This window comes from Natrix helvetica (genome assembly GCF_964273705.1).
Source record: "Natrix helvetica genome assembly, chromosome: 6".
Classification (NCBI taxonomy): domain Eukaryota; kingdom Metazoa; phylum Chordata; class Lepidosauria; order Squamata; family Natricidae; genus Natrix; species Natrix helvetica.
Window position 1 is genome coordinate 72,568,147 of NC_138553.1, and position 16,898 is coordinate 72,585,044.

The 16,898-nt window shown below is 38.2% G+C and overlaps 1 protein-coding gene across 4 annotated transcripts in view; it reads left to right on the forward strand.

The window, feature by feature from the left end:
• Positions 1–16,898, forward strand: part of CELSR1 (cadherin EGF LAG seven-pass G-type receptor 1) — a 191,087-nt gene that overhangs the window by 89,643 nt on the left and 84,546 nt on the right. For all 4 annotated transcript variants that reach the window (XM_081957473.1, XM_081957470.1, XM_081957472.1 and 1 more), the window contains exon 5: positions 3,470–3,558. In XM_081957473.1, the coding sequence (XP_081813599.1) occupies positions 3,470–3,558 (89 nt within the window). The remainder of the gene's footprint in view (positions 1–3,469; positions 3,559–16,898) is intronic.

The following is a 16,898-nucleotide window of genomic DNA, read 5'->3' on the forward strand; positions in this document are numbered from 1 at the left end:
GTTCTACTGTTATCAAGGAAACAACATGAATCTGTCCATGAAGTTGCCAACAATTGAGAGTGTCTTTATTTGACTCTACTACAGTAATACTTTCATCCATCATAACTGCAGAGGATATTTTCATGCACATTGCAGTGTTTGTTCCAGCTCCATTTAATTGCTTTTTAAGAAACATAGATACTATTGTTCATATTCACGTATCAGCAATTACTGTAATCTATTATTTAAGGTGACTTAGGAGTACTTTCCCCCCTTAATTGCTCATTGAGAAAATGTGTGGCATACTGTACATATTTACTTTTAATTCACGTGCAAATATAGATTAAAAAATCCAACTCCATGTTTCATCTTGTTTGGTTTATGCTTTGTTGTTGTTTCCCTTTTCTTCTGTTGAAATTTGTATTATAACTTTGGAAATAAAGTAAAATTTATTTTTTAAAAAAAATCCAACTCAATGGTAACCAAGAGATTATTTATATGAATAAATGTATACATATTTTAGACTGCACCATTCTGACAATCACTTCTATGGGCTCGCAAGTGCAACATGTTGCATTTGAATAATTACAACTGCAAACGGGCATTCAGACATTGTTCACAGATTTAGAAGAAAGAAACATGCTTTTGTGAGGCAGTATTAAGGAATATGAGGGTTTCTTCTTTTGCAAGTAATTTCACTTCTATTCAGTTGCAAAATCCTTCTCGTGAAAGAATAGTAGGTGTTGAAATGCTCCCAAAAACAACACAGAAGTATATTCACCATCTTTAAGGAAAGGCAATGTTTGTGTTCCTTTCTCCGTTGAACACCTTTCTGTATGAACCAAGCAGGTGTGTGTGTGTGTCAAACTGAGGTAAATGTTTGCATTTGAATGCTGAGGAAATACAGAGAGGTTTATTCTATACCTTGTTGGTCTTAAGTCTTAACCATTTTTTTTCTTTTCTTATTCTTCTTCAGTGGAAACTTTTGTCCAGCTAGTCACTCAGGATAAACCCAACCTGCCCATTTTGACAGGTCCTTGTGTACTTTTCCTGTAGATATTTGTTTTGCTATTACCTCAGAGAAGCAAATTGAATAGTCACTGGGCTGGTTGTACTAGTCTGCATAACTTATCTGGCACCTTGTTCTTTAGCAAATCCAATCTTTAAAAGACATTTCAATGTGAAAGAAAGGAAGCCATGACATTCAGTGCAGAGGTAGAACTTCTGTAATTTTCTGGGAAGAAAAAAGTTTTCTTTGTTCCCCCAACACCTTATCTGACATTCCAGCCTGAAGAAAACACACAGAAATGCCTGTACTTTTTGTCAGTTTGCAGTTGTTTTCACTTTCTTGATTTATCCTAAATATTTACTTTTTGCATATGATTTGTTTTCATTCCTTTGCTAAATGTTTGATGAAGAACAATTGCTACAGCACAAAGACACCTTAGAAATACGCAATATGCATTTGTATGGGTAATAGGCTTATAGTTGCCATAAGTTGTTGGTTGTTGCCATTAACATTGTTTATGCCAGTCTACAGCTAATGTTATTGTTGTCCTTAATTGTTAGCGGAATTTGAGTGCCAACAAATGCTTTTCTAAGTGTGATTTTATATGCTTACCGATGTCTTGCATTTAGATTCCTCTGATTGTAATCAATATACATTTGATCTTAGAATAGAGTGAACTGGAAGGGACCTTGGAGGTCTTCTAGTCCAGCCCCCTACTCAAGCAGGAGAACCTGTGCCATTTTAGATAAGTGACTGTCTAGACTCTTTAAAAAAAAACATCCAGTGAGGGAGCGCCAATGATTTCTGGAGGCAAGCTGTTCCACTGATTAATTGTCCTCACTTTTAGGAAGTTTCTCCTTAATTCCAGGTTGCTTCTCTCTTTGATTAGTTTCCAACCATAACAGTCCCCTTCAAAAAAGAGATTTGCAGGTTGGAAGTACTTCTACATTCATATTTGACCCTGGAAGCTCTTTTAAGAAATATAGCCTCTAATTGTTTTTGTCCAGTTTAGGCTAAAATAGCTGATTCTGTCCATTTAAAAAGAAGTCACAATGTGATACGAGATATGTGTTTGAAACTTCAGCTGGAAAGACGGATAGATGCAAAAGTGTTCGTATGCATTCGTTACTGGGAAGTTACTACGTAAATTTCCATTTAGTAGTTTTGCATATTTAGCTTTACATGGATTGGTTCCTGGATAGCCAAAGCAGGGTTTTTCAAACTATTCCATGGAGTCACTAGAACAGCAGGGAGAAAAACTTCACCCACAGTTCATTTTCTATCACTAGAACTTTACATTTTTCCATTTAGCAGCTTTCCATAATTCAAAAAAACCCTTTGAAAATCCCTGAACTAAATAATATCCTGTCATGTACAATGCTGTCTGTATCTTCTCTATAGCTTCATTTCTGGAGACACAACACTTTATTCTCTGTTATTTTGAAAGTGATGGAGATGGCGAGCGGTCAGGAAAAGGTCACACCAAAACTTGAGCTTTCTCTGCCAAATGCCTCTTTTTGTTACAACAGATCTTTAATCTGCCAGACTCGCCATCGTTTTCCAGCTGCTTTTATTCTTCTCTTTATTATTATTTTTCTACATACCGTTTCTAATCCAAGCATTTAACTTGATGTAAGCTATCATGAAAAACGTGGTTAGGTTGAAAGGCTTTGTTATCTGTTGCCTTAATTCACGAGTGTATTGGGGGAACCATGTACAGTACAGATAGTCCTCAACTTACAACAGCTCATTTAGTGACCGTTCAAAGTTACAACGGCACTGAAAAAACTGACTTAGGATCATTTTTCACACTTAGACCTTTGCAACATCCCCATGGTCGTGTAATCAAAATTCAGATGCTTGGCACCTGACTCGTATTATGACAGTTGCAGTGTCCTGGGATCATGTGGTCCCCTTTTACAACCTTCTGACAAGCAAAATCAGTGTTTAGTGACTTTACCCAGAAATGAAGATATAGAGAAGATACAGAAGCCTGATTCACTGAGCAACTGTGTTACTAACTTAAAGGCAGTGATTCACTTAACAACAGTAGCAATGGGGCAAAACTCACTTAACAGATGTCTCACTTAACAACAGAAATGTTGGGCTCAGTTGTGGTCGTAAGTCAAGGACTACCTGTATATGTATACATATGTACAATGGATTTATCTTAAAACATTTTGCTATTGATCTATTTAATATTTTATTGAATATATGTTTATGCTGATTGTACCAAATATGATTAACATCTATGTCAGGGGTGTCCAAACTTGGGAACTTTAAGACTTGTGGACTTCAACTCCCAGAATTCCCCAGCCAGCTGGCTGGGGAATTCTGGGAGTTGAAGTCCACAAGTCTTAAAGTTCCCAAGTTTGGACACCCCTGATCTATGTTGTTAATTGCAAAAATGGATGTTGTCAAAAATGGAACTTTTAAGATGAACTCTTATTTTCTGTCTCTCTCTTCCATGCTATTTTTCAGGAGAAACCACCACAACTGTTGCACCATTTGTTCCAGGAGGGGTTAGTGATGGCCAATGGCATTCTGTCCAAGTGCAGTATTATAATAAGGTAAGAAATGCTCTTTTAGTGAGATTCTTTATAAACTCAATGGTTTCGATTAGTTACTCTGTTAACATGAACCAAGGAAGTCCTTACAGTTAAAAGCCATGCTGGAATGGGAAACTTGCTTTGGGGCTGATGCATTTTCTATACTGCAATAGGTTATTTGGATATATTCCATAATGATGAATGAGTATCTTTCAACCATTTGTGACTATTCTTCACAAAATAATGTAAAGCAAGGGTCCCCGACACCCACCCACCCCGGTCCAGGGACCGACACTGGACCGTGGCATTCCAGAAACTGGGCCACACAAACAAACATGGGCCCATCCACAGAATTCTGGCAGCATGCAAAACCATTCCCCCTCTGGTCCGTAGAAAATCCTCTCTCCATGGAACTGGTCCCTAGTGCCCAGGAAGTTGGGGACCGTTGATGTAAATTAGGAGTGTCAAACTTGATTTCATTGAGGGACGCATCAGGGTTGTGTTTGACCGTGGGGGGAGGGGCTGGGGGGCATGGCCAGCTTGACCTCACTCAGAGTGCCTGTGGCGGCCCGAATGCTCTGCCAGTGAAAACAGGCTCCTGAGCGCCGTTTTCAGCCACGACAGCCTCCTGCAACCCTCTGCCAGCAAAAACGGCCCTCTCTAGCGCCATTTTCTCTGGCAGAGGCACCGCGGGCTGGTCCTTCACTGTTTTCAGGTCGGCCCCGTGTGCCAGATCTAAGCACCCCGAATGCTGCCCACAGGCCTTGAGATTGACACCCCTAATGTAAAGCTTACATAAGCATTCTAAGGCCAAAGAAGGAGAACCAGTAAGTCTGCTGTTTTAGTTTCAAAGCAACATTTATCTAAATACTTTGAAATACTTTGAAATGACCAAGGGTGAGTATAGCTAAAAAAAAACCAACTATAGTCAAAAGCTTTACAGTATAGCCAAGCCATTAAGAAACTACTTAATAAGGAAGTCTAATGATGAGAGCATAATATGCTTTTGATTAATGTGACATTAATTCTTTGCTCCTTGTTGTCAAAAGTGAACTTCTTTCTTCAGTTCGAATAGCTTTTTCTAAGTGGAAAAGCTAAATTACAATTAATCTTTTTCTTCTAGGTTTTAGTTTTAAAGTCGCTCATTCAGCACAAAAAAATGCCCTGTGTCTTAGCAAGAATTCCTTATTATAAGCAGGAATATTTTTCTTGATATACTATCAGAATACTATTTTTAATTTAGACATTTAAGGGTAAAAGTAAAGACTTCTTTGAATTAAAGCTGCCTGTCGGTGATTACATGGATCTAATCCTTGTAATTTTTTGTTTTGCTAGCAATACTGAAACATTTTTTTAAAAACTTATCAATTTACCTTGGATTTCCTGCTGATCTTGCACTAAAGTACTAATATAAATCTAATCCTGCTCGGCTTTTTGAGATTAGTCAAGGTTGAATAAGTGCTGCCGCTTAAAATTGAAATTATAAAAAATAATTATCATTGTAAAGTAATTGGTTCTACCAAAGAACTAAGATTTGTAAACATAACCTCTATTAAAGTTTCTTGTTAATAATCTGCAAGGATAGGTTTTGCATGTTGCAACCAAGATGATTAGGGGACTGGAAGCTAAAACATACGATGAATGGTTGCAGGAACTGGGCATGGCTGGTCTAGAGAAGAGAAGGAGAAGGGGACACATGATAGCAGTGTTCCAATATTTGAGGGGCTGCCACAGAGAGGAGGGGGTCAAGCTGTTTTCCAAAGCACCCGAAGGCCAGACAAAGAATAATGGATGGAAACTGGACCTCCAAGGTCCCTTCCAACTCTACTATTGTATTGTATTATTGTAAGTAAGATTCAACCTAGAAATAAGGAGAAATTTTCTGACAATGAGAACAATCAACCAGGGTCAGAAGTTGCTTTCAGAAATTGTGGGAGCTTCATCACTGGAAGCATTCAAGAAGAGACTGGACTGCCATTTGACAGAAATGGTGTAGAGTCTCCTGCTTGGATGGGGGGTTGGACTAGATGACTTATAAGGTCCTGCCAACTCTGTTAATCTGTTAAATAACTACTGTTGGGTCATGTTAACATTTGGAGTGGTCTTTGGAGCATAAGTGCAGCTCTTAAAATAATAAAGTTTAGAGAAAGCAGATAACAGATATGAGGAGAGAGAATTCAGAGTTAGTTGAAGCCTGTCTTCCTGGCTTGTTTGACACCCTCGCCATGGATGTTCATCCATCCTATAAAAAGGGGAGGGGGTTGATTTAAAAGTTTGACAGGATTACTTTATAGTTTCAATGCAAACTTAGAAGAGTTTTTGAACCAGAATGCTTGGAGGATTACCTTTGCCCACCACAGAGACGCCTGTGCTGAAAATAACACTAAATAGAGTCCAGGATAATAAGGATGAGCCCCCCCCCTCCTGAAAAGGCAGAGGGTAATATTTTTATATCATAACAAAACAGTAAATAACTTAATATTCATACCAGAATATTGGGGAGTATCTTTTTCTGTTTGTAAATGAATTTGTCTTATGAACCATCACTCTGCTAAACAAATAATTAACCTCACCACTGTCAAACTATTCACTAAGACTGCATTACTATTAGTCTTCTCATCCTTCCTATCACCCATCTCCTCCCACCTACAACCACAGGACTGTAACTTTCTTGCTTGTATCTTTATGATTTATATTGATATTGATTGTTTCCTGATTGCTTATTTGTACCCTATGACTATCGTTAAGTGTTTTATCTTATGATTTTTGATGAATATATTCTATTTTATTTTTCTTTATGTACACTGAGAACATATGCACCAAAGACAAGTTTCTTGTGTGGCCAATTACACTTGGCCTATAAAGAATTCTATTCTATTCTAACCTGCAATATCGGAATGAAAACGTCACTGAAAATTATGATTAGGTTAAAATGGAGCTAATTTCTGAAGCTTCTCAGGGCACCATTGTCGTCAGAATATGTGAGCCTGAGGCTGACTGCAGCTCATCCTCATAAAGCTTGCCTCTGTTTATTTCTACATGTCATGAGGTCATTGCCTTGAGTTCTTTATGAAAGACATCATTCTTTCTTATTCCTTTATCTTTTATTTTAACATTCTGGGAGAGGTTATAGATATTTGCAGCTTAAGTACCCACTTAGTCTTTGCCATAAATTTTCTTGCAATCTGCAGCATACACCCTTGCATTTGGTTGCTACAGTTCAGTTGCTTTCGTTGAAAAAACACTGATAAAATGACAGGTGATAGAGTAATCCATAGATTTTTTACTGGAGTCATTGGCTCATGTTGGCCAAGAAGCCTGGGAAAAAAAGCTTATATATCAGCAAAAGTCTGGGTTTCATGGTGTGGTTGTTGGTTTAGAATTTTAAGCAGCTGCCAAAAAGATAACGACTTGACATTGCTCCAGGGTATTCTTTAAAAAGAAAAGACATTCCACACATTAGTTAAAAATAAAGTTTTGCCTCCCTTCAGGACCCCAACTTCGTTCAAGCAATAAAGCATTTTTCTAACAATATGATTATGTACGGACAAGAAAAATCATTTTGTGTATAAACAACGCTGCTTTTAAAAACACAGATCCCACCTCTTAGAACTCAGTGGACCAGTTTACTGGTTAAATAATGGCCAGTGCCATTATCAAAAGATTTTGCAGGCCTGTTTGCCATCTCAAATCAATAGTTGCCTTTTTGCCTTTTTTATTTGTTTGTTTAATTTATATTCCACACTTCAACAGATTCCCAGAACAGTTTCCAAGAAGTTAAAACTACAGCAAATAGAAATTTAGAAAATGTAAATAAGAACATCAAAATACCATAGCATGAAAGCAATGAAAGAACTGTACGATAAAAATTCCCTTGAGTCAGGCACAATTCTTAATTATAAGGACACACCCATGTAATTTTCTTGGCGGTAATGTGCAAGTGATTTGCCATGGCTGCCTTTTGGGACAATTTTTCTTTCTCCCTATCCATCCTACAGCCCTGATGTTTTCTGGCGGTGTCCTATCCAAGTTGAGATACTATGATTATGCAAGGAAATGTAACCAACGCTAAGGAACAAAAAGGCCCAACGGGCTAAACCAGCATCTGCATTTCCTGCGTTGGATGAGGAGAGCACATCTTTCTCCTTCTGTCCTGGCCACTTTTTACAGAGGCTTGATTGAGAGCGTTTTAACAAACTGCATCACTGTTTGGTTTGGTGGCAGCAGTGCCACAGATAGAAAGTCCATACAGAGAGTGGGAAGGACAGCAGAGAAGATTATAGGAAGCTCGCTTCCTGTTATTCAGGATACTGCTTTTAAGCGCTATGTGCTTAGAGCTCAAAGCATTGTTAAAGACCCCACACATCCACTCTGTTTCTGTTGTTCCCCTCTGGGAGGAGGTTTTGAAGTATTTCTAGCAGGACTACCAGATTCTGTAACAGCTTTGTTCCCTATGTCATCCGTCTGGTTAACTTGCAAGATTCATTTTTCTCGCCATGTGCATGTATACTGTACATCCGAACTAGACTGTGCTGTTTCTTTGTGTCATATAATATATGTGGGAATATGTTTATTTAGTTAGTTAGTTAGTCATATTTATATAATGTATATTGGAGGTGACCCTTTGAGAGCTGTGTGCAACAAAATTTCATTTTAATGTATGCTGATTAGTGTATGTTCAAAGTGACAATGAAGTTATTTTAAGTCTTAAGTCTGAAGACATCCTGGTAGGGGATCTAAATTGAAATCTACATTGAAAGAACATTTCTAAGCCAGATATTACTTGTTCACTGCAGTTCACATTTTGGGGGCCTAAAAGATGTATAGGAAATCTGAAGATTTCCCCTAAATGATAGCAAGATGGAGAAGGATTATATTGAAATAAGAGCTTGTGCTATCTAGATAATAACAAGAAACACAACTCCTTTTTCTTTTTTAAATAGGAGAGGTCTCTTCAGCTCTTAGCATCCAATAAGAAGGGAGACATATTTCTGTTGGATACCATACTAGAAAAATATAATAAACGGGTTATGTATTTCATATTACATGTGTTAACAGTGGCCATAGTTGTATTTGCACAACATTGGAAAGGTGTGGAGATCCCCACAGATGAGAAGATAGGAAAAAAATACTAGAATATGCAGAAATGGATAGATCAACACTTGAAATTAAAGAGAAGGAAGATACAGAATATTTTGAATTCGTTTTATCTATGGTTAAATAATAGGAACAGAAGTTAGAATATTTAAAATTATAAGTGAAGGATTAATTTTACCATGAGGGTTAATTATGATATGTTAATTATCAACATGATTTAGCATTAACAGTTAAGTATTAATATTAGGTGAAGAAAATACTGTTATTATTTGATCACTGCTAATGAACATAATGATTGATGATGATGATGATGATGATGATGATGATGATGATGACTATTGCTCAAATTAACTGTAACCAGACAAAACACTGTTTATATAGACACTGAAATTGTTGCTCTTTCTTTATACAGTAAAAATAAAATAAAAATATTTGAGAAAAAAGAAGGGAGACATTGCACAGGTTCAACTTAATTTGCCTGTGTTGGATTGTTGGGTACTGCAAGCAAAGCTAAACCACAAACTTGCCTTTTTCCCTTAAGGCTTCCTTTCCAAATTCTACAGAACTAAAAAATCAACACTTGCCTGTAAGCAATACATGTTTGGAAGCAATTTATTGGTAAGCTCTTGTTTTAACAAGGCCTTAAAGTACCACAGAGGTTTTCTAAGACAAAGGTAATTTAGAGATTTCGGGTTGTGCCAATAAATATATGGGATGCTATGTCTAAACTTGATGCAACAGTGACATGCCAGAATCATTCAGAATCACATGCATTGCATCACTTAAATTACATGCAGATAGCAGATTTGAAATCAAGGTACTGGCTGTTTTGCCAATAACATATTTTACCATGTTGCTCTGTAGCTGCTGCAAATCAGTCAAATTTGATACTTGACGATATGAATGGTTGATAATTATATGACACTATAAACATCAACCATTCATTGTATAAACTTCTATACATCTCTTATATGTTCCTTTGTGAATTTCAGCTTATAACCTGGAGTTTGCCATAGATAAATATAAATGAGAAAATACAGGAATGGCTTTTCCCATTCAATATGAAATGATACCTTTGCAGTTGTCACTAAAGTGACTCTCTGCCATTGGCATTGTCCAATATTATTGTTACCTGATGTAGGTGCCTGCTTGGTTTGACATCTACAGGACTTATCTTGGGTACCCCTGCCTGGATTTGATGTGCATTCCCAACGTCTGAAATGGTATAGGGTTTCCTGCCTAGGCAGGGGGTTGGACTAGAAGGCCTCCAAGGTCCCTTCCAACTCTACTATTGTATTGTATTGTATTGTATTCTCCACTCATTCTTACCAGGACCTCCCCCCCAGCACAATAAGGCACCATTGCAAGACTTGGGGGCGGGGGGGGGGGTTGGGGACTATTTCTAAGTGGTCCTTAATAGCTATAGATAGGCTGATGCTTAAATCGAATTTTGTACTTGTGAGCTCCTGTTACTTGTCCCAGCTTCTGCCAACCTAGCAGCTTGAAAGCACGTAAAAAATGCAAGTAGAAAAATAGGGACCACCTTTGGTGGGAAGGTAACAAAGCTCCGTGTGCCTTCAGCATTTAGTCATGCCAGCCACATGACCACGGAGACGTCTTCGGACAGCGCTGGCTCTTTGGCTTTGAAACGGAGATGAGCACTGCCACCTAGAGTTAGGAACGACTAGCACATATGTGTGATTATTCAACTCCATTAGTCATAAATGCAACTTCACAAACCCTTGTTTTTTTTAACAAAGCCATTTAAAAATAGGAATTTATCTCCTTATTAAATAATAGGAAATATTTATAAATTCCATCGTTATTTCTATAGTAGTTTGGATGAGTTATGGGGTACAGTTTTAAGGCTGCATATGTCTTTAACTTGTTACACCACCTTTAAGAGTCTTAAAGGGAAAACAGGATTTTGACTGATTTTATAAAGTTGGGAGTTTTGAAATTAAAATCTTTGAAGCGTTTCCAAATTTCCTTGCTGTAAAATAGGCTATCTTTAATCTACTAATTAAATTGCCTTTTCTCTTTAAATATATAATGAAGCTTTAGCCAAAATTAAATGAAGCATGTTTTCATGGGAAATGCCAGATCAAGTTACACAATAAAATACTAACATATTCATATGCATATTCATAAGAAATATCATTTATTTCTGTTATATTTCCAATTCTATATTATGTGCAAGGATCAACAGGTTTATTTATCTAGTTTTTCTCTTGTAAACTATGTTGAGGAGTACTTGAAATAGTTTGGCATTGTTTGAAAACAGTGTTTAAAATATAACTCTATCTATGCAATCTGATGAACAAATGGAAGCACCATTTGTGGCTGGTTATCTGAGCAGCTGAAAGATTGATTATCTAATTTCCTGAGGGGAAAACAGGTTTTGTATGATGATAGAAGTCACCTGACATAATCAACTTTAGCCTGGTGTAAAGTTATATACCAGAGTCTTCCTCTGGAAAACAAAGCTAATGTCCAATTTAATTGTTTCATTTTGATTCTAGTGATTCTTATTTATACAGAATTTTCCCATTTTGAAATTAAAATATATTCAAAGTAAAATGGTCTCAATCCAGATAAGTAAAATTGTAAAATGTGCAAGGCACATTTCTTTTAAAATTTGGCTCGAAATGTAATAGTAATATGTGATCGGAAGTTAGATCTGAACCAGCCTCTCATAAGACATCATCTTATTTCTTAATATGTACCAATAGGAATGAAGGCAAAACAGGACTGCCACACAAGATTTAACTTCCAGAATTCCCCCAGCCAACACTTACAACTGGTGATTTTGCAATTCTGACAGCCACTGCACATGCTTTGTGGCCTTTAAAGCACCCTGATGTGACCATATGTCCGGCAGGTTTGCTTTATGACCAGGTGTGGCATTCCGCAGTCATATGATCATAATTTTTGATGGTTTTTGGCTGGTGTTGTGACCTGCCAGCAGCCAGCAGAGCTGGCAGGAGATTTGGACCGTGAGGAAATTGGGGAGGAACATGGGCCAGTCCTGGAGTCTGGGGAAGGCTCTGATGAGGGCTCTGTGTCAGAGACAGAGGGGGGGCAGAGCCATATGCCAGTTATCAGCTGCCTTCAGAGTCAGACATCAGTGAGGCAGAAGAACAGCTGGAGCCTGTTCCCAGTGTGCGCATGCGCAGAGTTGCCAGACGAAGAAAGACAGCTAAAGAACAGGGGTCGACTTGGGAGTAAGGCCATAGGTAGCCAATGAATGGCCCCTCCCAGAAGAAATAAAAGAGCGAAAGGGGAGTGGAGTTTGCAGGAGACATTTAATTCGCTTAATTGGTTTGTGACTCCCTCAGACTCCTTGCCAGGCTTTGCAGACATCGGCCTGGCAGCTCTCCAAGCCAGATAAGGTCTGTGACTGTAAATCCTTCCTTGAAAGACTTTGCTGGATGTGAATGAGCAGAATTCACAGCAAATTATTAAAAGGGACAAGGAGTTTGCTTCATGCTCTTGGGAAGCCTAGGTCAGAACAGCTGGTTTCTAACAACCACCAGAATTCACTTAACTACCACAGCATTCACTTAATGTCGGTCACAAAAAAGACTGGAGAATTACTTCAGGTCACATAGTGCCTTGACTTAACAATCAAAACACAACTGGAGTTCTGGTCCAATTATAATGGTAGGGCGAGGACTATCTATAGATTCTTTTGTATGGATCTATGCAGGAGTGACAGGTGAAGGGTGGTCTTTACAGAGATGGCTGCAGTGACGTGCAGTCAGGGGAGGCAGGGGAGGCGGAGCCTCACCGCTCTCATCATGAAAATAAAAAAAAATGCTCTGGGAAGCCGCGAAAGTGGCTGGTTTAGTCTCCCTGGACATCTCAGCAGCAGCCCCAAGTATGCCGATCTCGCCATTTTTTGCATCGGGCGAGCCTGGGATCCTTGCAAGGGAAATGGGACCACATTCGGTCCCCTTCAAGTTGATTTAGGAAGGAGAGGAATGGAACCACGTGTGCAGGGGAAGGGAATCACGGCTGCGCTAATCTGAGGCTGTGCGCTGCTGAGGAGCCGCCTGCACACATTTTCCCATTCCCCTTGCAAGGATCGTGGGCTCGCCAGATGCAAAAAATACCTAGGTAACAGTGCTAGAAGGGGGGGGGGGAAGGAGGAGAAAAGAGAATTTTCTCTTCTCAGAAATGTCTTTTCAGTGGAGCTGCGGCAGCCTGTCTGTCCCTTTCTGACATTTCTGAGAAAAGAAACTTCTCAGTTTGGGCTGCGCCCGTGCGATCGGAGCAACCACGCGGTTTGATGACGTCACCAGCCTCACCAGTCATAAACATCACCGCACGTCACTGGATGGCTGATACCTAGTTAGGAAGGAGAACTTTAGTTGCCAGTTTTTAAAATATTCATGAAATCTTGGTATTTTGGTGGTGCCAGTGAATAGGTGTAGTTGCAGTTCCCCTGTCATTATGCAAGACCACCCAGACATGATGTCAGCTTCCCACAAACCACAATACAATCCAGCCAACTACCAAAACATCGTAGCCAGAAAACAAATCTCTGAATACATTGAGCCCAAACAGACAGTGAGTGAAATCATATCTAGCCATCACATGGTCCAGTTTTACTTATTTTGCAGATTAAACATGCTGACTAAGCAGAAGGGTACTTTCTAAATCCATTGAAGAAGAAGAATACAATCATGGAACAGGTTGCTCAAGAATATGAGCTAAGCCCTAAAATGTAGGTCAGGTTATATACGTGTAAACTTGTGGTTGAAAACCAAATAAAGCGTAGGAAACTACAGATATATTATCTTCTGTTGCACATGTATCCACCCAAACAAACATATCCATAGGCTGCTCATCCATTTCCTGCCGATTGGAAATCAGCAGATAACTTGTGAAGAGCATGGCTCACGTTATAAATAACCTCTGGAGAGTTCTTTATTGAGACTGTTTGTAAAAGGGATATATCTTTGCTTTAGTTTGGAAAGTTTAAAGCACTGTTCGGGTTGTGTGCATCAGAATTTCAAACCACAGACTGCTTTGATGATTGCTATCATCAAAGCAAAGAACAGCGTGTGAAATTTGTTGTAATTAGTTCAAAATACTCCTTCTCTCAATGTAAATAAGAAGGCTGACTCTGCCCTAACTTGTGAGTGGACTTCGCCTTCTACTGTGTAGACAGGGTCTTATTTTCTTTTGCCCCCCCCCCAAATAAGTGCTTGGCCTTATTTTCGGGGAGGTCTTATTATTTTTGAGGTGCAAAAATATGGTTTAAAGAGTCTTGATGGATTAAAAAATTATCAGGATAGGTGTCGGGAAGAAAGTTTTGTTTATATGAGCTGTCAACCAGTGGGATGGGCCACTATATGAAGTGGTGAGTTCTCCTTCACTGAAGGACTTCAAATCTAGATCATCATCTGTCAAAGATACTCTAGTGAAACCCACATTGATGTTCAACTGGATCTTCATACTATCTATGATTCTGTCTGGATATGATGATTAGAAAATTAGAGCTTAAGGTACCTTAATGTATTTAGATAAGTTAACAAAACCATGCCGGTTGTTACTATCATGAACATGTCCTTTTCCAAAACAGCATTTCAAATATCTGTCTTGGTTTTTATATCATGTGGCTATATGACAAGGAATTTAAGGAATAAAAGAGTTATTAGGTATACTGTTCTTAGTCATCTCCTGCAACAACGGCTAACTTAGGTCATTTTTTAAAGAAATAAATTGAAAGGAATTTTCTATTTCTAATTTTTCAATTGAAACATTTACCACTTTAGTCTTGGGATCCTGCAACCTAAGATATAAATGCAAGCTATTAATAAGTACCTTGTATTTATGCACATCTCATTCACATTTGCATAAAACAGCCAATTCTGTTGCTTAATTTAAAGTGGGTTTTTTTTTAAAAAAAGAAAGAAAGAAAGAAAGAACATATTTACATTGTTGAATACCGAGACCAAGAATTTATCATGATGAGTAGTTCCTCATACTCCCATGTCTAGCACTTGAAGAATTCACTGTAAGGACTTTCAAGTGTACACTTATCTGCAGTGAATCATGCAATAAACGTCAAGAACTCAATAGTTCCGTAAATTACATCTCATCTGCCTGCACAGGAGAAAGAAAAGAAAACTGGGAAATGATGTTTTATTGAATATACATTTGTATTAACACAAGTGATCATAGAGCAGTGATATCCAACCTTTTCGGTACCGAGTGCCCAAACCGAAATGTGTGCACACTGAAGTGCCAGAAACCCAAAGATCAGCTTAATTCAGGGGTGTCCAAACTTGAGAACTTTAAGACTTGTGGACTTCAATTCCCAGAATTCTGGGAGTTGAAGTCCACAAGTCTTAAAGTTCCCAAGTTTGGACACCCCTGGCTTAATTTAAAGTCTGGTCTTTGGGTTTTTAGTGCGCACCTGCATTTTGACGGCGCACATCCCCACAGAGAGGGCTCTGCGTCATAGATTCCTCATCACGGTCATAGAGGATTCTGAAAGGGGAATCCTTATAAACATTAAATAATTATAGCTGGAAGTGGGGGAGGCATAGAAAAAAAAGCACCTTTGAAAGCACAGTAGATTCGTGTGTCAAAGAACTAGCCTTGAATTGGCAAAGTTCAGAAGGTATTTCGCCCGAGTTCCCATTTTATTGCCAGGTATGTTTTTCATCTTGCAGGTTTCCCTGTGTTGACATCTGATAGGTGTAGCAATGTAATATACTTTGGGTTACTTACAGTCTGAAGTTTTCTCTCTTAGATGCAACAAATTGGGACAGTATTTAGTCATGTGTCCCAGGTGCTTTTCTTGCTCTTGGTTGGTTTTTTTTGGGGGGGTGTGTGTGTCGAGTTGAGCCAGAAGTGGTCGGGCCAGAAGATGCTGCCATCTTGGTTCATCTCCTCCATATCTCCATAGCCAAATATTAATTTTTATCTCTTTTATAGATTTTTTTAAAAAGATGTTTGGTCCATTACTTTTAAAAAATGCTTTGTGTATTTCATATTGTTTAGCTTTTAAAATTATGGTTTGCATTCATTGTTGACTCTTCTTATGCCGGTCTGTGATTTAATGAAGATTTGATTAATCGCTTGAAACAGGCCTACATCATGTTAGTCTATATGCACTTGTAATTTTATGCACACTTACTTGAACCCTCATGAATGCAAAGGAACATACACAGAGGGAAAACATGCGCAGAATTGACTTGAAAGTTTCTGAAACTTACCGGATATTTTCCCCCTTAAAATACTTGGAATATACTTGTAATTTATAAGAAGAAGTGGCTGGGATTGGTTTTCCCATGGAACAATGTGAGACACAGTTCCCTAATAACAACTGTAGCTTTGAAGATTGATTGATGACTATGTTAATTTATATGAATTACATGTACGCACATGCAAAACTAGATAGTTTAAAATTCAGTGCCTACCTATTTTTCTCCCTTGAGTTTATCTCTCTATTAATACTGAAAAACCTAGAAAAACCTAAATATATAATTGCATCAGGAAAAGAAAGTAGGGAGATAGTTTTTTCTAGGTTTTTAAAGATCTTGGCTCATAGGGTGGAAAATGTCATTATGGGTGTAAATTCTTTTCCATCCCAAAACAAGCACATACAACATCCAGTGTTGTTAATGAGTTGGGAGGGGGGGAAGGGAGGGAATGAGACATCAAAGGAAGAAAGCCTTTATGTTCAATATTTGTTTTTCCTGTTGGCCATTAGTAGAAAGTGTTTTCCTATGTCAAAATACTGTTCTTTTTGTGGTGGCTTGCTCATAAACGTATTTACCTTTTCTATTTTTTTTTTTTTTGTTTTGAGTGAAGGAGCCTTAAAATAACTTGTCCCCAATTAGACACCCCTTAAATGTATGGGCATTGAAATTCCTCAGATTCTGAGCTACAAATAGCCAAAGGTTACATTAGTTCGGAATCTCCTCACATTAGTTTGGGAAAAGATTGCTGGATTTTGTGGTGTTATTCCGATTTGTATAGCTTACAAACTAAAACTCTGTACTATTTATTCACTGAACTCTTCCCTTTAGTTTGCAAATGTCGGAATTTCTAAACTCTATAACTTTATTTGTTGAATTTTTACAGATCCCGATATGGGTGCTTAATAAGAATCTGTGCCTACAGCAAAACAATTAATGAGATTTTTGACCGTAGAATCAGCCTAACATCTGTGAATTCGAAGGCTTTCTCTTTATGTTAGAATATTGGGCTTAGACCAATAGATTAAAAAGGGAGGGTTTTTGTTT